Source organism: Chiloscyllium plagiosum, unplaced genomic scaffold (genome assembly GCF_037043375.1).
Source record: "Chiloscyllium plagiosum isolate Xiang-an unplaced genomic scaffold, Cpla_swu_hap1 HiC_scaffold_6, whole genome shotgun sequence".
NCBI classification, from domain to species: domain Eukaryota; kingdom Metazoa; phylum Chordata; class Chondrichthyes; order Orectolobiformes; family Hemiscylliidae; genus Chiloscyllium; species Chiloscyllium plagiosum.
Genome location: NW_028270144.1, coordinates 87,884,323 through 87,906,214, shown reverse-complemented (window position 1 = coordinate 87,906,214; position 21,892 = coordinate 87,884,323). Strand labels below are relative to the sequence as shown.

Sequence of the window (21,892 nt, the reverse complement as noted above, 5' to 3'; positions counted from 1 at the left end):
TCCTATATTCACATGCAAGTCATTTATATAAATGACAACAAGCAGTGGACTCAGCACCGATCCTTGAGGCACACCGCTGGTCACTTTCTGCTGAGCTGATTTGAAATAAGGAGACTGTATAGGGTTAAAGGTGAAATAAATTAAAATGGGATAATGCACTGGGGAACTCTCAGGGGTTACTTTGTTAATACAGAGGGCAAGTGGGAGATGTAGCAATACAACTGATGAGGTGGTAGGAATAGAAATGAGCCATACAATGATAACTTGGTTCAGGAAGTCAATGGAAAGACAGCCATATGAAACTACATTTGTTGTTCTGTCTCTGTCACATAATACTGCAGTGTATCAGTCAATTACACTCCTCCAACATGCAGGCAAGAGAAAAAGGCTGGGGAAAAGTAGGATAGTGTGAAGAGAAGCAAACTAAGCTTGCCTTCATCACTTAGTCCTTTGAATACAGGATTGGGAAGTCACGTTGAAGTTGTACAGGACATTGGTGAGACCTCTTCTGGAATACCATGTCCAGTGCTGGTCGCCCAGTTATAGGAAGGATATTATTAAGCTGGAGAGGGTTCAAGAGAGATTTACCAGCTAGGTTGCCAGGTATGAAAGGTTTGAAAGGTTTGAGTTATAAAGAAAGGCTGGATAGACTAGCACTTTTTTCACTGGAGGTTGAGAGGTTACCTTATAGTGGTTTATAAAATAATGAGGGGTATAGATAGAATTAATGGTCATTGTGTTTTTCTCTAGGATGGGGGATTTCTGTTCTAAGATAAGAGGAGAGAAATTTTTTAAATGGGCAAATTTTTTACACAGAGGGTGGTTCCTGTGTGGAATAAACTTCTTGAGGAAGTAGTGGATGTGGGTACAATTACAACATTTAAAAGACGTTTGGATAGGAAAGGTTTGGAGGGATATGGGCCAGGAGCAAGCAGGTGGGACTTATTTAGTTTGAGATTAGATTACTTACAGTGCAGAAACAGGCCCTTTGGCCCAACAAGTCCACACCGACCCGCCGAAGCACAACCCACCCAGACCCATTCCCCTACACCTAACACTAGGGGCAATTTAGCATGGCTAATTTACCAAATCTACACATTTTTGGACTGTGGGAGGAAACCGGAGCAAATCCATGCAGACACAGGGAGAATGTGCAAACTCCACACAGTCAGTTGCCTGAGGTAGGAATTGAACCCAGGTCTCTGGCGCTGTGAGGCAGCAGTGCTAACCACTGTGCCACCATGCTACCCACGGTGATCAACATGGACTGGTTGGACTGAAAGGTCTGTTTCTGTCCTGTATGACTCTATAACTATGGACAGAAATGCAGCAGATAAGTGAAAGAAAAAATACTAATTGTAAGCAGTGGGATAATCAACAACACAAAGACATCAGAGACAACATCTGTGATCAACTGTGTACAGTATCACAGGAGATTAATCATTTAGAACTAGTGAAATGATTCAGATGAAATTCAAACAAAGTACTGTGTGGACGCTGGAAATCTGAAATAAGATGAAAAAGTGCTGAAGAAAGTCTACAGGTTTGGCAAATCTGCAGAGGCAGAAACAGAGATAACATTTCAAGTCGCATGTGACTTCTTCATAACACCTGACTCAGATGTTACTCCCTAAATGAACTGAATGAGAAATTGAAGTAACTAGTCAGACTGATCACAGTTGGACACAACTACTGAGGTAAGTTCTGCTGTTACCTTTTAAAATGCACCGATTCAGATGGAGGATAGGTACTCTCACTGCTGTACTCCAGACTACAGGCATCGTCAAAACAACAAGATGGAACCAGGTGAACAGGTCCTAAAATAAAATAAATATTCTTCATGAATACAAATTGAATAGGGACACTGTTAGTTGGGTATAGGTAATGTTCATTTATTTTCATCCTCAAACTGAGAATCCTTTGAATCAATTTTACTCTCTCATTCTGTAATTTATATTAAAAGTTTTGAATGTAAAGGACATGACATCTGAGGTACAAGTTAACCATTTATCCTTAAAATTGCTGCCATTTGTCACTTAATATATGAAGCTGAATTTTACACTTATGGGTAATGGATTTAGGAGAAATTCCTTTAACTCCTTTCAAACACCATTTACAGAGGAACCTCGATTATCCAAATATCAATTATCCAAGTATCAATTATCCGAATATCAGATTATCCAAAGGGGAGTTCAAGGTCCCAATACAAACATTATGTCAAAGAGCTGTTTCAACCCTGATCACGTCTTGTGTTCACAGGTACAATGATGAAAAACAAACTTTGCTGCCGAGAACAGTCTTGGACAGTCCAGGCACCGTCACCAAATGACTGACCACCCACCCTCTTTCTCTCTCCCCCCACACTTTCCCTGGAGTTCTACACAGGGATGTACCCTAAACCCCCTTCCCCAGATAATCTCTCCAACATTGTCCAGTACAGGACAAAGATGGAACCTGTCAAAAGGTTGTGTGTGTGTGTGTGTGCGCTATTTGGAGATTCACCCCACAAAGGCAGCAACAGTCTTACTGTTGGTGTAGTCCGACTGCCTGGGGGGATGGAGGGGTTGGACAGTGGGTGGGAATGGATGGGGGTGCTGTGTTGGGGGTGGGTGGGGGGTCGGTGTTGGACGGGGTAGGGGCAGGCGAGGGTCAGGGTGGGAGCGGATGGAGTTGGGGTGGATGGGGTTGGGGTGGGCGGGTCAGATGTGGATCGGACGGTGGGTGGGGATGGACTGGTGGGGTGGGGTCCCATTCGCAATGTGCTTTTGCCGAGTCTCCTGAACGGGGAGCAGACTTCACAGAAAACTCCGAGCCATAGAAGAAACCAATTAATCAAATAATCAATTATCTGAACGAAATAGTACCTGCCCATCTCATTCGGATAATTGAGGTTCCTCTGTACTTGGAAGTAACAAAGCATTTTCAAGTGAGGTAGATTTGGGGGTGGTGATTTTCAGTGGACTGAAAAACTAAGTGTTACCAGGGGAGGAGGGGCTATTGAAAGAGCAAAAGTGTTTGCCCTAAGCACCCCCAAAACCTTCGGCAGCAGAAATGCTACCAGGCTGAAGCTTGGCACTCAAGGATTGCCATCAGTGCATTCGTGAAGCCAAGACTTCACTCACCTTCCTCATTTTGGGCACTGTGTGAAAGCCCCCTTACATCTCACGTGACACATCTGTGATACCTGCAGCTTGTCCACTTCTTCATCATTTTTGAGTTTGTATTATGCCAGAAAAGTAGCTACAGGAGCACCCATAATGTGGTCAGGTTAGAGTCATAGAGATGTACAGCACGGAAGCAATTTGTTTCAACTTTGGTCAAACTATTCCATGTCGACCAGATATCCCAACTTAATCTAGACTCATTTGCCAGCACTTGGCCCATATCCCTCTAAACCCTTCCTATTCATAAACCCATCCAGATGCCTTTTAAACAATATAATTGTACCAGCCTCCACCACTTCCTCTGGGAGCTCATTCCATACACATACTACCCTCTGTGTGGAAAGGTTGCCTCTTAGCTCCCTTTTAAATCTTTCCCCTCTCACCCTAAACCTAAGCCTCTAGTTCTGGACTCCCCATCCCAGGGAAAAGACCCTGTCTATTCATCCTATTCATGCCCCTCATGATTTTATAAACCTCTGTAAGGTCACCCCTCAGCCTCCGATGCTCCAGGGAAAACTGCCCCAGCCTATTCAGCCTCTCCTTGTGGCTCAAATCCACCAACCCTGGCAACATTCTTGTTAATCTTTTCTGAACCCTTTCAATTTTCACAACATCCTTCTGATAGGAAGAAGACCAGAATTGCACGCAATATTACAAAAGTGGCCTAACCAATGTCTTGTACAACCATAACATGACTGCCCAACTCCTATACTCAATGCACTGACTCAAAGCAATAACAGAAAGCATACCAAACGCCTTCTTCACTATCCTATCTACCTGTGACTCCACCTTCAAGGAACTATGAACCTGCACTCCAAGGGCTCTTTGTTCAGCAACACTCCCCATGGCCTAACCATTAAGTGTATAAGTGCTGCTCTGATTTGCTTTTCCAACATGCAGCACTTCACATTTATTGAAATTAAACTCCATCAGCCACTCTTCAGCCCGTTGTATTCTGAGGTAACCTTCTTCGCTGTCCACTACACCTTCAATTTTGGTCTCTTCTGCAAACTTACTAACCATACCTCCTATGTTCACATTCAAATCATTTATATAAATGACAACAAGCAGTGGACCCAGCACCGATCCTTGTGGCACATCACTGGTCACAGGCCTCCAGTCTGAAAAGCAACCCTCCACCACCACCCTCTGTCTTCTACCTATGAGCCAGTTCTGTATCCAAATGGCTAGTTCTCACTGTATTCCATGAGATATAACCTTGATAACCAATCTACCATGAGGAACCTTATTGAACGCCTTACTGAAGTCCGTATAGATCATGTCTACCGCTCTGGCCTCATCAATCTTCTTTGTTACTTCTTCAAAAGACTCAATCAAGTTTGTGAGACATGATTTCCCACACACAAAGCCATGCTGACTATCCCTAATCAGTCCTTGTCTTTCCAAATACATGCACATCCTGTCCCTCAGGTTTCCCCAGTTTGTTTACCATAATTGATTTTTATTTTCATGAAGTCACTTTTCCAAAAGAATGTAAAGAATAGGCTGCTTCTTTGATCGAGTAAAATCAGCAACAAAGGAGTTTTGGGTGGCTACTGTTATTGTCCTCAGTTGCAGTTCATTGTTAAGCACAGCCCCATGATGTTGTATGTATAGTGCCAAGCTGGATATTTGTGCTTGTATGCATCTGTAGAAGGAGCATGAAACTGTCCCAATTATTAGAAGAAATATTGTATTTCTTTGGACCATCTGTGATTCATAAAATCCATCAGCAAATTAGTGCCTTTGACCAAATCCCTGGTGTTTTGTCTAAATTTAATCTGTGCAATATTTTGTTAATTCCTGATCAAGCAATTATCTTCTTTGTCATTTGAACTTGAGTTGAAATGTGTTTGTCCTTTTTGATCAACTTGGGAACTATGTCCCTTGGTGATACATTTATATTCTGAATGGGATATTGCAGGTAAAGTCAGCAATTGCTGCCCGTTCCTAACTGACCTTGAGAAAGCGAGGGTGAGCTGCTTTCATGAACTGCTGCAGTCCATGTGGCGGAAGTATACCCAAACAGCTGTTAGGAAACTGCTTTCAGAGTTTGACCCAGCAACCATAAAAGAGTGATTATGTTGTTCTAAATCAAGATCATGTGTGTTGTGAAGGGCAATTGCATGTGGCGGTGTTCCCCTCTGCTGTCTGTGTCTTTCTTGGGGATAGAGGCCATGCATTTGGAAGGAACAAGGCTTGGTGAGTGCCTTCAGTATATGGTTTGCACATCAGTGGTGGAAGGAGTGAATGCTGAAGGGAGTGGGTTGGGCCAATCAACCAAAATGGACTGCTTTGTCCTGAATGGTGTTCTAGCTTCCCGGGTGGTTGGAGCTGCTTTCAGGCAAATGGTAAGTATTCCATCACATGCTTGAGTTGTGCCTTGTAGCTGTTGAACAGGCATTGGGAGACAAGAAGTGAGTTACTCACTGCAGAATTCCTAACTTTTGAATCGCTCTTGTAGCTACAGTATTTGTATGGTTGGTCTAGTCCATTCCTGCTCAATGGTAACCACCAGGATCATGGGTCTTGCAATAAGGAAACACATCAACGATTGTGTTCACTGGCTGTCACAAACCTGGCTTTCTTGTAATGACCAAGAAATCAATATTCTCTGCCCTCTGGATAGACTGAGACCTATTTCACTGGGGCGTAGGAGGTTGAGGGGTGATTTTACAGAGGTTTATAAAATTATGATGAGTATAGATAAGGTGAATGGCAGGTGTCTTTTCCCTAGGGTGGGGCATTTCAAGACTAGAAAACATACTTTAAGGTGCGAGGAGAAAGATTTAAACAAGACATGAGAGAAAATATGTTTAAATAAAGCGTGGTTCTTGTGTGGAATGAACTTCCAGAAGTGATGGATGTGGGTACAGCTGCAATGTTTAAAAGACATTTGAATAAATACATGAATAAGAAAAGTTTGGAGGGATATGGGCCAAATGCAGGCAGGTGGCACTAATTTAGTTTGGGATTATGGTTGACATGGACTGGTTAGACTCTATTTCCATGCAGTGTGACTCTATGACTATGACTCTGTGCCCCCTTTGTCCTGTTTTCCAGGCCTATGGTATTACCATTTCAGACCCTAGGATGTCCAAAAGCAACGTTGACATGTTTGGTTTGGCTAAACTATGTTTTTCTTTAAAATTGAAACTTCTAGAATCAATTTAAACATGCTGGAAAACACTTTGGTTCATTCTCCAACAATTCCTGATGTTAAGAAAGCTCTTTGTTATGTATTAGTAATGACATGCAGTTGCTTTAAGGACAGTACTCATCCTTTGCTGACAGATATTTCAATAACAGCGGGAATTCTGTTAGCAGTGTGGGAAATTCCAAAACAGCTTGGTTCAGAAAAACATATCTGATTGAAAAATCAGATTGTTAACTTAATTAATATACCACACATATTAAGATTTGATCGTCCTTAAATAACTGATACAGTTGAACTGATATTTAAGCATTGTGTCCTTATTGAATCCCTCTTTGTTATTTTCTCTCTCTCCTTTAGTTCTTTTGTACCAAGATCAAAAGGGATAGGCAGATGGCCTACTCCCAGGACACTGTGAAAGCTGCTTTGTAATTATTTCCATGGAGGCATAAGGGCCTGTCTGGATAAGTCTGTTCCTAATTCTTCCTTTTATTCTGAGAAAGCGGTCTCTTGACAGGAAATTTTCCAACTCTCTAGCTAACTTCCTATTGGGAGAATTATCCAATGATACCCAGAATCTTCCAAAGACTAGTCACTACTGTGTATACTTAGTGTAGAATGAAAAAAATATGAAGAGATTGTGTGCATGTAGCGACAACAGTATAACTCCTGCGAATGTTACTCTGTGAACAGCTTCCGTGAAGTGGAGCATGGCAGGCAGTATTAGATTCCACCTCCAAGTCCACGAAGAAACATTGGCAGAGTCTCTGCTGTAACTTGATCATAGGGAGAAGGACAGTAATTAAGCCAGCCTCGTTCAAATGACAAACAAAATAAATTGTTTATCAGTTTACCACAAAAAAACACACACATTTACTTTTGGTCAAACACCAAATATCTTGTCATGGGTATCAAATCAATGAAATTACTTACATTTGTTAAGTTTTATGTATCAGGGAATAAAAAAAATAAACAAATAGTGTTTCGTTCATCAACTGGACATGTTTTATCTTCCTGTTAACAATGCACACAAACACAATGAAAACTGCATTTTTTGCAGTACCCACTATCTACACATACATCTCACATTGCACATAAAAGATGATTGTCTTAAACACTTAAGGGATATACTTAGGAGAAAGCACATCATTCAACAACAATGGGAGTGCCAACAAATCTCCTTGAATAAAGAAGTCCTCTGAGGATTCTTTCTTTACACCTACCATAAGCCTGTGCTGGACCTTGTTGACAGTGTGTGCAGGTTCTCTGTGGACTCAGATTAATCCTCTGTCTGTCAAAGGAAGACAGTTCTGCCCCATTTAACGGAGTATCCTGCAGCCTCATTGACCCTTTGAAGTGGGGGGGGGGGGGGGGGGGAGGGGTGTGGGGAGTGGGGAGGAGACAGAGAGAGAGAAAAGGTATAAAAAATGATGTTTTGACAGACCTTCATAATTCCCATAAACTGCTTCAGTCACTCATACCCTCCCTTTAGTATATTTCATGGTCATTCTTGTTGATTGTGGCCATTACATTTTTTTCAAATATTCAGTTTTTCCTGAGGTCAGAGCAACAGAAACAGTATTGTGAGATAAACAGTTCTGATTGCAAACACAAGGCCTGGGTTAGTCTCTGTTTAAAAAAACAACAATGTGGCATGCCAGGGAATACTGATTTATCCAAAAATCTCAAATATTTAAAGACACTTGAAGTGAGACTTGTTGGATTTTGCTTGCAACCAATGCGTGCACACATGGTAATGCTAGAGTAAGCATTAATACTGTTGAAACACAGTGACTTTGTGTAAAGGACATAGCAAGGAATACTCTAGATATTTGTGTTCATCCAAACCAAAGATGCTTCAAATGAAGCCACTAGCATTCTATTGCAAAGATGGTTAAAAATATTTAAATAAACACATCCAAGTCTGCAACCAACAAACTGAAAACTTTTAACACTTGCATGCTTAATTTCATTTAAAATCAACTCGCCTTTTAAATAAAAGTTAATAGTGAAACATGGCAATTCTTCCTGCACAAATTGCATCAGACTACTGGTTCATCTGATAGGGTTGGTCACTTCACTGGGATTTTTGTTTTAATATAACGTAATTGAAAACATGCACAAATGTCTTTTTAAGCTTAGGAGTCTTCTCAGCCAAGCCTGGACCGAATCATGGTGCTCGACAGGTCATCTGCCTCCCAGATCAATCTTTGAAATACACAACTTGTTTGTCTAGATACAATATAACTGCTGTTTACGGTTGGTCTGCATCCCTGATGTTAGAAGCAATTTATGGGCAGCTTCAGATCCAATCTCAATCAGATATTGCTTGTACAACAGAAAGCTGTTCTATTTTTCTGCTTATTGGGCGCAGTGCATTTAACTGCATTTGGTTAAATGAGAGACCGAGAATAAAATGACATTTCTCCATTATCATATTCAAATCCAAGACACAGGGATTCTGCTGTACTTTGAACCATATGCATGTAGATCGGGAGCTTTCCAGTTTCTTGAGATGCATGCTGCTTTCCAATCTCATTGGAAGAATCTAAACAGCAAGCAATCGAGCGAAAACAGGAATTGCTGGAGAAACTCAGCATGGTCAGGCAGCACCTGTGGAGAGTAAGCAGAGTCAACGTTTCAGGGTCAGTGACCTTTCCAGCTCAGAAGAGCGTCATTGGACCTGAAATGTTAAATCCGTTTTCTCTCCACAGATGCTGGTGGAAGTGAGGACTGCAGATGCTGGAGAGTCAGAGTCGAAAAGTGTGGTGCTGGAAAAGCACAGCAGGTCAGGCAGCATCCAAGGAGCAGGAGAGTCGATGTTTCGGGCATAAGCCCTTCATCAGGTACGATGCCCGAAACAATGACTCTCCTGCTCCTCGGATGCTGCCTGACCTGCTGTGCTTTTCCAGCACCGCGCTTTTCGACTCTCCACAAATGCTGCCAAACCTGCTGAGTTTCTCCAGCAATTCCTATTTTTGTTGCAGATTTCCAACGTCTGCAGTTCTTTATTTTCGGTGCAGCAAGTTCCATTTGATTTTTCAGTTAAGACACCCATTCATGCACAGATCTCCACCCAAGTCACTGGATATCACAAAGAAAGGATCCATTTGTCCTGTCTCTGGCACAAGAACGTTTATACCAATTTTACTCCCTCCCTCACCTTCGAAGAGAGTAGTTAGCTGACCACAGACCAGAAATTAAACCTGCAATTTCTTTAGGCTTCACAGCTTTCATCTTAGACTAAGTGCATAATCTAAAACACCATTTTGGGGGAAGTCAGAAACATTGTTGCAACATAAAACTTACAGTTGGGTTTTTTCTCCATAAATTGCTTCTTGCAGTAGATGATGCACAGGATAAGGAGAGCTAGCAAAACCATGGCCAAAGCACTGCATATCACAGCTGCTAATGCAGTATCACGCGGGCTGGAGGCAGTTGATGGGATCTTTACCAGGTTTACTCTAGTGCTACCTGAAACCAGAAACAGCACATTAGGAATTATAACAAGATCGTAACATTTTTAATCCCATACTTTAGCCAGAAACCAACTTTTATACCAACTTCTACAACACATGGTGTTTATATTGATGCACTCTAAACATTTAGTGTTGACAATGCTTTAAATCCTTTTCCATTCATTTGTTGGGATGATGTTTAACAATACCAAATTTCAAACGTTTCAGTTGCTATTGCATTATTTTAGTTGAATCGATTTTACGAACAATATTAGGCAGGACTGGAATTGTCTCTTCCGCACTCTGTTGACATAAATTATTGTTTCAGGCAAAGCAATTAGTCTGTGAAATGGTTAACTAACAACAAAAGGTAAGCTCTGCTCATCAGTATATAAAGACATGTTGCTGTGAGGAGCAAACCAGTCTTCAGCATGTATTTCAGTGATGGTTAGTGTTAACATCATGTTGTTAAAGCAGTAACATGTACAGGTATCTGTATTTACTTTTAAGGTGAGCCTGATGTCTCAAGAGTCAATCAATAATCTTAGATGAACTGGAACCAGCTACTAAGCAGTATGTAATAAATATATTGAGCAGGATACAGCAAGACAAATCTACATTCTGCTTGATATGTCAAGTGGACATCCTCCCCAACATGGTATCAGAAGCTGAGCCTAATATCTGAAAGAAGGATTTGTGTTGGTGGATCTATCCAAGTTATCCCAGATCATATCTGACCTTACAAGATGGCGACTGAAGTGAGGACTTCTCAATTATAAGATGTTAGGAGCTGTCTCCAATTATAAAATGAAGTGTGACAAAGTCTGGAATGTCACCTGCTCTGACCTAAGATGTATCTCTTATCTTGGGTATAGTCAGATACTATTTGCCAGAATACAAGCCAATCCACACTTTGGAGGTAGAACTGCAGTTTGCCCCTCTGACACAAATCCCCAAACCACACTGAGGTCACACTACTTTCTTTTTGTTTTAACCCTAACATGACCTTTGAAACAAAGAGTTGCTTGTAATGTGATGGATAGATAGATAGAGATTGCTGAACATACAGTAAGTGAGGTTGAGAAAGTGGATTTGAGGATTGTGAGATCAGCCACGATCTCATTGAATGGCAGTGTGAATTCGATGGGCTGAATGGTCTACTTCTGTTCCTACTTCTTACGGTCATTGGTATCCAAGTTGTGCAAAGTTGATGGCCTGAACAATTTCAGTGAGTTTAGGCTGAAAGAAGAGCCCATACTGACCTTTCACTGCAGTTACCTGACTACAGGTTTGTCAGTTTCACCGTGTATCCTGCTCATTTCACGGCAGTTTCCGGGGCTGGGTCCCTGCCCTGCATTCACCTTCCCCTCTCTGGTCAGCTGCAGTATGCTGAATAAGGCTCTTAACTGCCATTTAAATAACCACATTTGGCTTCCTGTCAGACCAACAATGATTCCCTGCTGAACTTACAAGTCACTGTGGAGAAAGCTGGGAACAGGTAGGATCACTTTGGGATCCAGTTCATTGCTATTTTTTAGACAGTTCCCTGTCCGACTTGCTCCTAATCCTACTTCTACCAGGCTACCAGACCTATTCGGCATTTCCATCGTTTTCGGTTTCTCTTGCAATTTTTCAGATTGTGCTTGGATAATAATTGTATAAGAGCAAAGTTCATGTGGTTAAAAAATACAATACTTGAACATACCTAGAATAACAGCACATGCAAAAGTTAATTTTTAGCGTTCATGCTTTTTGTTATGTCACTGGACAAGCTACATGTTAAGTCAGCAAAGAAAATAAAACCTGCAGTGTTACCCTCTATGGCTGAATCAAACAACTCAGCTTGTCAAAAGAACAGGGTGTATGCCATGTCAACAACTTGGTACCTTTCGCTGCATGGGTTATTTTTGGGTGGGGAGAGGGGAACTTCTTTTGTAGGCCCCTTAAGCCAATTCGAGGAACTATGGTTATTCCCATGCTTTCATCCTCCCCCACTGGCCTCTTAATCCAACTCTCCCAACCCACCCTGATTTAAGGCACAGATTTATCAGCATTCCTCAGTTTGGTGGGACTGTCTGTAATCCCTGCAGTAGCATCTACTCCCAGTTTCACTGCTGGGATTACCGCGTTACCAATGTCCAATTGGTAGGCAGTTCCCTATGGGAGAACTTCCTCATAAAAAGGGGCAGCAGTCTCACCACAAAGCAATGAATGCAGCTTCCAATGTTAGATTCCTTCGGGACAGCAATTGGGATTGTGGGTGGGCTCTGCTTTGACAAGTAATGGGAGGACAGCTAGAAACCAAGGCAACAGGAAAAGCCAGCTCATTATCTCATGTGCAACGAAAATCAACATTTAATAAAAAAAATTGCGTATAGCTTCATGCAATACATTACATAACTGTAGCTGAGAACCTTGTGCAATGTCTAGAAAGCATTCTCCTGAGCCTTTTCATTTTGTGTTTTTTATTTTATTATTTTGAGGTGCGCAATTTATTTGTAATTTGATAATCAGATCATAGGCAAGCGATATAGTGCCAAACTTTGTTCTTCTGAGGCCAGAGATGTAAAGCAATTATAGATATGAATTTCAGATTCTTGCCAATACGTGTAAAAACTACTAAGTGACAAAACAGTATGGTTATACCAAAATCCTGGACATTGAAATACAACCCCTGCTATGTACAATATTTAAACTCCCACATACAAACAAGTAATTTCCAGACATACAAGTAAAACATGTTCCTCATATACAAAAGGCTGAGGTTGATCATATACAAAACTTTCAGCCACACCCTCGCTCCCTGTGCGCCTTTTCTTTAACTGTCCCAGGAGCTTAACAGCTGCAATGTTTCATCCTCAGCACTTTACTATGCAGGGACTCGAGGATCGGTGAAGGCTGATCCCTGATTATTACCAATGGCTAATCTTGGTCTAACTTCTCCCAACAGGGGTTGGGAGACTCCTCCCTGTTCTACGCAGTGGAAAGGACTGAAGCGGAACGAAAGGCAAAATTTGTTTTGCATGTAAATGTGCAATGTCAAAAGGACATTGTTTACCTATGTGTTCTGTCCAACATTGTGCCTAATTGAAGTGGTTGCTGTATGTACTGATCTCAAGGCTTTGCAGGTCACCCTCCATGTTTCTATGGGAAAGGCTCTATGTTACAATTCTGATTTTTGTTTACCAGTTGAAACCTTGTCCTGTTTTTGGAGAAAAGCCCCTCAATGCTTGCAATGCGAAAGATTTGTTCAAGATCAGAAGATCGTTTACATTTTGTAATCAATGTACCTTCTCATTTGAGGTAGCACCAGGCACCAGTTGAACTTGTTTGCTTTATAATATTGCCATTAAAGTTGGGGCTTGATGTTTCCAGTTCCTGAATATAAATGCAGCACATGGCTCTCTTTTTAACAGGCTCTTGGAGCAATCCTAAGTACACATTGCATCTCAATTTAAGCTTAAAATAACCCAGTTGGAACTTCAGTGGTCGTTGGTTGTGATCCCTCAGTGAGAAAGTTCAGAAGAAAGGGGCATAAAGTTGAACATTAGAGTTTGACCATTCAGGGCTGTTATCAGAAAGCAATTCACACAATGGGCAGTGGCTATCCAGCACTCCGGCCTCCCAAGAAGGCACTGAGGTTAAGTCAATTTGAATTTTCCAAACTGAAATTTATGGTACTAAAATGGGTAGATGGAATTAAAATACAAAATCTAACTGAATGTCAGAACACACTTGAAGGGCTGAATGGCATGTTCCTGTGAGGACAAAATGGACAACCTCTACGAATTGCTTTCAGGCTGGAAAACGAACCTGCAAGTTGAAACAGTATTTTCTGAAGTGTGCTGTACTTGCAGTTACACCCAAAAAGTTCTGTCTATGTACTTACTGAATGGTGACAGGCAGAATCTTGAACTAGGATGGGTAATAAAGGCTGAGTTGACTCATGAGAATTCTCGCAAACTCCTTTGAAATTATTTAAACAAACAATAAAAAGAATAAGTTGATTAGGTTCATCTCCGCTGAATGCAAATTGTCAAATGAGCTATACGCTCCATGTAGGAGGATGTCACCACGATGAAATAATGGATTTGGCTCTAGTTTCCTATTTAGATGCTCAAACCTGCCTGGTTTTATGCTTTGTTCTAAATTGCTTTGACCCAATATGATGTCGAGCAAATTTTCTTTTACAGAACATAGATGATTTTGCTGCACATTTAAAAAACTTTTAAAATAACATAACAAAACTCTTAGCCTTGTTAATCTTTTGCTGGGGTGGGGCATCAACAGGGATGAATAAATGCTATCTCAACATCAACCTTCACTCGAATGAGGCGCTGCAAGGCAAAAACATATTACTCTCTAAAAATGCCAAAGCTCAAGAACAATAAGTCCAAAGTGAACAAAATCTCAGTTTTGACAGGTCTGGATCCGGATCATCTTTGCAACAATTTTATCAAAAATGAAGACGATTGGCCTCAGAGGCATAGTTTTACAGAGTAAAATCCTGGAACAAAGATGTCTACTTAAAAGAAATGTACAGAACATAAAAAAAGATTGTTGTTGATCTACATTTTGATGAGGAACCTAAACTTTTGACTTGTTGTCCTTTCCAGCAGAATAGCTTGTTACTCTGAGAGCTAAGTATTGAGCTGTTGACAACAAAAATGTAAAAATGTGGCACAGTGGCTCAGTGATTAGCACTGATGCCTCATTGCACCAGGGTCCCAGGTTTCATTCCAGCCTTGGGTGACTGTGTGGAATTTGCACATTCTCCCTGTGTCTGCGTGGGTTTCCTCTGGGTGCTCTGGTTTCCTCCCATAATCCAAAGAAATGCAGGTCAGGTGACTTGGCCATGCTAAATTGCCCATAGTGTTAGGTTCATTAGTCAGAGAGTGAAATGGGTCTGAGTGGGTTGCTCTTTTGAGGGTTGGTGTGGACTGGTTGGGCCGAAGGGCCTGTTTCCACACTGTAGGGAATCTTATCAAAAATATAGGGTTGTAGATTGCATTATTCATCTGACTCTAACTGAACATTCTTTAAACAGAGTTTTTTTTTAACTTAATTTTCACCTTAAGATAAATGTCTGGCTGTTAATGAATCTAGCAAAGAGATAACAGATGTGCATTCACTATTCAAATTATTTTTTATTTGTTTGTCTTACAACCAGAAATTCAACTTAAAAAAAAGACTGTGACTCATAAAATTTGTTTTATTTTCAATTAAAAATGCCTGAGCTCAGAAATGGTGTCAATGATATGACAAGGAATGAATACCCAGGTCTGTAGCTAGAGACACCAGGTGGGAATGCACTGGCATGCCAATTAGTGTGCACGGACCCTCAGGGTAGTTGCACGGTGAGTGTCTTGCCCCTCTCCCTCCTGGCACTGTTACGGATCAGCACCTCTTCTTGCCAGATGTTGCAAAGTCAAAGGGCATTTTTAACATCTCCTCCAGACCAGGACCTGGATGTGCTGGGGGCGCAAATCATCCCGTAAAATGTTAAAGCAAAACCCATTAGGCTGGTAGGTCAGTCTTTTTCTGTAAACAAATCCTGCTCAGAGCTGCAGGGATAAATGCTTTGTGGCATTGTAATTTGGATGGTTAGGCAAGGATAGTGGCCTCAAAGTCAGACAGTCAGGGAGGTACCAATAGGATCAGGGTGCAGGAGGTTTAGGAAGCAGGATTGGTCACTAGTAGGAGGTATTACAAATAGAAATATATACATTTTTTAAAGATTGAACTTTATTTTAAAAGTTATTTTATTGACCAACATAGGAATTTTAACAACATAAAGTATTTCAATTAATTTTGTATGTCGTTTCTTGATAAAGAAGGTCCTATAAAATCTAACTCCAACTTTAACTTTGATTCCTAGCAAAACCCAAGTTTCACTTAATGCTGTTTTACTTAAAGTCACAATTTTCAGGAATGGAACCATAACTTGTGAGTTCTCCAATTACACATGTTCCCTTCTTTTTGCAAGATCTTTCTTGCCTCTTTTAGCTTTCCCATTCACCAATCGAGGGTCTCCTGTTCCTGATCCTCCACTCTAGTAGATGTCCTCTGGAAGTCTTTACACCAGACGTGTAGCACAGCTGACAGGACAGCATTAGAAAACCACCAGGATATCCAGAACTAGTGAGGATCTAACAAACTGTGTCTGTCAATTTACTATTAGGTTAAAGCCACATATTTCAGTCACTTACCTACTTCTGTGCTTAGCAACTGAGTGGGGCACAGAAAATCAAGGAACACTGGCATCAGCCACCAAATGATAACAGGGCAAGAGGTGGCTGTTGCCAAACAGGAACTAAAGCCTGTTACGCATAAAAGCTGCTCAAAAAGGTATAGGACACTTTTCTTCTGTTTTTTACCTTTCCCCACCTTGATAAATTTAGTTGATGATATCTGAAGTTTGCTGCATTGAGCACTAAAGCCACTCTGTACCTTTGTACAGCTGCCTCCCTTCTTGATTTCCCATAAACATCACTTCCTGCTTGAGCAGAATTCCATCATCCTTCAGTGACAATGCTAAAAATAACACATTACAAATGTGTCTGTGGTCAATGAGGTCTCCAGTACTGAACGGTTAGTAATCTGCATCTTCTTTGAAATATAGGTAAATACTGGTAACAATGCTCCAATTATTGTGCAGCAATCATTGATAGAAAAGAAAAGTCTATTTGATAGACTCTGCTCCCATATGTCTGATCCAAGTTGCTTGACAAAAGCACTCCTGGTTTTTTAAAAAAGTAATTACTTTTTCTAAAGGAGATGAATCATTAGTATCAAAACAATGGAGAAGAGTCTGGCCTCTCCCACAATAGATCTGTTGATACAGGATTATGTCATGTGTATTTAACTTTGTTCCTAAACCTGAATAATTTACTATATCTTTAATTAAGCACTTTTAGCATTACTTATAATGTTGATCATTGAAATGTCTACACTTTTAATTAACTAAAGGGAGTAAAACATAAAAACCTGTAAATATTTGTAATGCGATACTAATTTTACAACTTACTTAACAATTCTATTTGAAATAATCAGATATGGGTAGATGAAGAATTTTAAAACCACAATGAATGGATTTATTTTGAATGAATTTTCATCATTGGTTGATGTGTTTTTAAATGATTCGTTCATAGGGCGTGGCATGTCCAGCATATCTCAAATAAAAGCAAAGAACTGTGGATGCTGAAAATCTGAGATAAAACCAGAAAATGCTCAAGAATCTCAGAGGTTCAGGCAGAATTTCTAGAAAGAGAAACAGGGTTAACCTTTAAAGTCTAACATAACACTTCTCTGAATTTTAAGGGAGATGGAAAATGAGATTTTTTAATGCTGCAAGACCAAATGCTGACTCGGTGGCCACTTTGCATACTCTCTGTAAGAACGAGCCTGACCTTCCAGTTACTTGCAATTTCATTAATAATCTGACTTTTATGCTCTCATTTCTGTCTCAGACCTGTTGCAGCCCTCCAGTGAAGCCTCCCTGATGGAGGAACAGCACCTAATTTTTCGCTCAGGCACTTTACAATCTTCAGGACTCAACACTGAGTTCAGCAACTTCAGACCATGAACACTGTCCTCTGCTTTGATTCCACCCTCTCACCCCTCAATGTCATGTTTGCATGAGTTTGCTCTTAGCAAAGACAATCTACTTTCTACTGTTCACATCTACTGTTACCACCTACTTTGCATCTATATAATCTCCTGTAATACTATTTGTTTTTGTTCTGTGCATTCTCACTGTCTGCTTCACTTGCTCCTTCTCCAACTTTGTCAACAGCAGAAGAATAAGCATCTCATGCTCTCTATAACGGCAAAATATTGTGGCTGCTGGAAATCTGAATAAAAAAAAGAAGGCTCCAGAAACTCATCAGATCTGGTAGCATCTGTAGAGAGAGAAAAACAGACTTTGCATTTTGAGTCCAGCTTGACTTCTTCAGAACTGCAGGTGATTTCAGGAGGGACCCACATTGCTGTGGCTCTGGACTCACATATAGAACAAACGGGGTAAGAATGGCAGATTTCCTTCCCAAAAGGACATCTCGTGGAATGGCTACAGGAGGCTTTGTGCAGCCTCCAAATCTTTCGGCAATGCTCCAGCCAACTCTTTGCCATTCAAATTTCTGGAGTTTGTGTGGAACTGTAATGAGGGAAGGTGTAGTGACATGACAAGATAAAGGATATCAAATAAACAAGGCAATCCATTAGTTGCATGATCATATTACCAATACTAGTTTTTTTTATTATTCCAGACTTATGTTATCAACTCAATTAAAATTCCTTAGCTGCCTTGATGGAATTTGAACTCATATCTTTGATAAGTTACTTCAGGCATTTGGTACTAGTCCAGTAACATAATCACTGTGGTATCACACTAGGGATATCATTTGCATATCTTATTTTTTAAGGTAACTGATGATTGCACAAAGAGGAGGAAGCAATGAGTAGCAAAGTAATGGTGCAGTAAAAGTGGCTTAAACTTTAACAACGTTTCCACTGATTGTTTATTGCTACAAGACAATAATATTGTGTAAGTACCCTCTCTGTGTCCTGTTCAGAAACAACTCTGAACAAGTTTTACAGCTTTCAGGCATCCTGTATCACATATACTATTGAGAGAGCGAACTTCCTATATGCTTGGAAATCCATGCTTCCTATGTGCTGTCATCCCTCCCCCCTCCGCGTCAATGTATTGGGGCAAATAAAATTGTCCCTCGTTCTTGCACTGCAGTAGAGACTGGGAGTCATCTGATGCGTACATTGCATAATATACTCAGCTAAACACTTTTGTGCAATCTTCCCAAAGCCCCTAAACAATGTGAACATTGGTGAGTCAAATGGTAAAATGTGGTGAGATCAGAAGAAATGGATTCTGGACATTGAGGAAAAGAAATTCTGAAACCAGGTTTTGAGCAGCATGATAAGTATATCATCAGAAAGCACTGCGAAACCTATTTACATCTAGTTCCATGCATTAGTATGATATCAGCACCAAATTCTCCCTCATTGGTATACAATTCTTCCTCACGGCAGATAAAACTAGACAGTGAAAACATCAGATGTGAAAATCACCAAGTGGGTACCTGGTGGTTCTAGCTTGCTGCTTGCACCTTGGGCCTTCATCTTGGGTAGCCGTCACCAACAATCTCAAGGCACTTTCCAGGCACTTTTCAGCCTGCTCAGTGTGTGGCAGTGGTGGGTACAACAAGCTGGACAGGTCTGTATTGATACCTGCTTCTCATTGTGAGTTGCTGCTGTGATCCCTCATTGACTGTAAATTTGTTATTGCTCAAAAGGCAAGCAGTCCCTATCTATTTCCAGGAGCAATGCAACTTCTTTTTGTTTGTTATCTTTTCTTTGTTTTTGGCATTGTTGAATGAAAGCGAATATTGTCAACCATTTGAATGCTTTCCAGCATGTGATGTTCATACCTTGGCCAATGGAAAGTTGTTATGCTACTGTAACGGAAAGAGTAACTCTCTTATACCAGGTTTCTCAGGTGAAATGATACTAAGAATGTTGTAGTTGTAGTTTGATTCTTATAGCTGCAATTACAATGATAGTCAATTAGACAGATCATGATGAAAAGGACAAATATGATCTTGAATTTGCAATGAAGTGTCATCCATGCCAGCTATGCACTCTCCTTTCCTCTCCCCTCTCACTAGATGCCGTGTGAGGGACAACTCGTGTTTGGCAGGACTGGACCTGATGTACAGCTGTGCTTTAAAAATGGTGCCAGCATCGGAAATACAGGGAGGTCCAGCAGTGGCAAAAATGTTTGTCCTTTCTGAGCACATGATAGTGTGAGTGGGGTACCATAGAGACATGATGCATAGCTAATGGAGCAAACAGCAGAGAAAACTGTGAAAGAGTCCACTAGAATTCACAGAGAGAGATCATCCATGAAACTTCCCGAAATTGACACTTGGCTGATCTCTGGCAAAATCCAGCCCTCTTTTTACTTACCTATGACTGTTGTTGATTTTGTCCCATTGCCTTTTAAAGTCTACATCCTAATTTTCAAAGACCCACCACCACCTTGCTCCTTGAGTTGCATGTGAGTAGCACCATCATGTTAGCTGATGAGCTGACAATACATCTTATAGCAGGTAACAGCATTGGTGGCTAGAATTCTGAGGCGAATGTTCGAACAACATTCTAAATTGATTTTGGTGAATAGCGATCAGAAACATATCAAGTGCAAACCATGAGAAGTGACAGAGGGAAACGACCAATTCATGCACACAGAGTAAGGAAGCCTCTGGGTTTGGTGGACCTGTCTTGGGAGAATGTCAGTCCACGTGGGCAGGTACATGCCGGGGTCAGGTCCATCCACCCTCTGAAACAGTGTGTAGGCAATCAAAGAGGTTACATTGATTGATTAATTTACTGTTGTCACATGTAATGAGATACAGTGAAAAGTGTTGTTTTGCATGCTATATAGAAAGATCATACCATACGAAGTGCAAGAAGGTAGCAGAACAGAGCGCAGAATACAGTGCTACAGCTGCAGAGAAGGGTGCATAGATAGAGATCAACATTAACATTTGAGAGGTTCATTCAAAAGTCTGACAACAGAGGAAGAAGCTGTTCTTGAATCTGTTCACACTTGTTTTCAAACCTTTATATCTTCTGCCAGATGGAAGAGAGTGGAAGAGAGTATAACTGGGCTGGGAGAGGTCTTGATTGCATTGGTTGCTTTCCCGAAGCCACAGGAAGTATAGATAGACTCAACTGTTGGAAAGCTAGTTTGCATGATGGACTGGGACGTGTTCACAACTCTCTGCAGTTTCTTGTAGACTTGGGAAGAGCAGTTGCCATTCCACGCTGTGATGCATCCAGATAGGATGCCTTTTATGGTGCATCTATAAAAATTGGTAAGAGCCCTTGTGGACATGTCAATTTCCCTTCATCTCCTGAGGAAGTAGAGAAATTGACATGTGTGGACCAGGACAGATTGTTGGTGATCATCACTCCAGGAACTTGAAGGTCTTGATCATCTCCATCTCAGCAGCATTGATGCAGACAGGGGCATACCCTCCACTCAGCTTCCTGAAGTCAATGACTGGCTCCTTCATTTTGCTGACGTTGATGGAGAGATTGTTATCTTTACACCATGTCACTAAGCATTCAATCTCCTTCCGGTATTCTGTCTCATTGTTGTTCGAGATCTGACCTGCAATGGTGATGTTGACAGAAAACTTGGAAATGGAGTTGGGGTGGAATTTGTCCCTATATTTGTGAGTGTATGAGGAATAAAGTAGGGGACAGAGTAAACAATCTTGCTGGGCACTGGTGTCCAGGATTATGGTGGAGGTGTTGTTGCCTAGTCTTACTGATTGCGGTCTATACGTCAGAAAGTTGTGGATTCAGTTACAGAGGGGGCAGCCGAGACCTAGGTCTCAGAGGTTAGAGATGCGTTTGTTTGGAATTATGGTGTTGAAGGCAGAAATGTAATGAATAAATATGAGCCTGATGAAGATGTCCTTGTTATCCAGATGTTCCAGGGATGAGTGTAGGGTATCTGTTGTGGACCTGCTGCACCAATAGGTGAACTGCAAAGGATGAAGTCAAGCTGGGAGGCTGGAGGTGATGTGAGCCATGACTAACCTCTTGAAGCATTTCATAATCATGGAGGTCACAGCCACAGGACAGTGTCATTGAGGCATGATGCATGATTTTTCTTTGGCACCAGAATGATTGGTGGTCTTCTTGAAGTAGGTGGGGCTTCAGATTGTAATAAGGAGAGGCTAAACATATCTGTGAATGCCTCCACAACAGGATCTGAGTGCACGGCTGGTGACTACATCCGGGCCAGTCATTTTCTCTGCGTTCGCTCTCAGGAAAGCCACATGTGGTGGTGACCATAGGCACAGATGCACCCGAGGATGATGGGATAGGTGACATCGTTTCACTGACCACCTACTCAAAGCGAGCATAGAATGTATTCAGCTCATTGGGTAGTGATGTACTGTCGCCCGTGATTCTGTTTGACTTCGCTTTGTAGTCCGTAATGTCGTGTAAGCTTTGCCATAAATGACCGGTATCCATGTGGTTGGTCTGGGTCTTGAGCTTTGTTTGGTATTGCCGCTTAGTGC

At 41.2% G+C, this 21,892-nt stretch overlaps 1 protein-coding gene across 2 annotated transcripts in view; it reads right to left on the bottom strand.

Moving 5' to 3' along the window:
- Positions 1-21,892, bottom strand: part of tnfrsf19 (tumor necrosis factor receptor superfamily, member 19) — a 94,308-nt gene that overhangs the window by 24,637 nt on the left and 47,779 nt on the right. For both annotated transcript variants that reach the window (XM_043691956.2, XM_087988177.1), the window contains exons 6-8: positions 9,628-9,792; positions 7,542-7,667; positions 1,715-1,817 (exon numbers count right to left, since the gene is read on the bottom strand). In XM_043691956.2, coding sequence (XP_043547891.2) covers positions 1,715-1,817; positions 7,542-7,667; positions 9,628-9,792 — 394 coding nt within the window. The remainder of the gene's footprint in view (positions 1-1,714; positions 1,818-7,541; positions 7,668-9,627; positions 9,793-21,892) is intronic.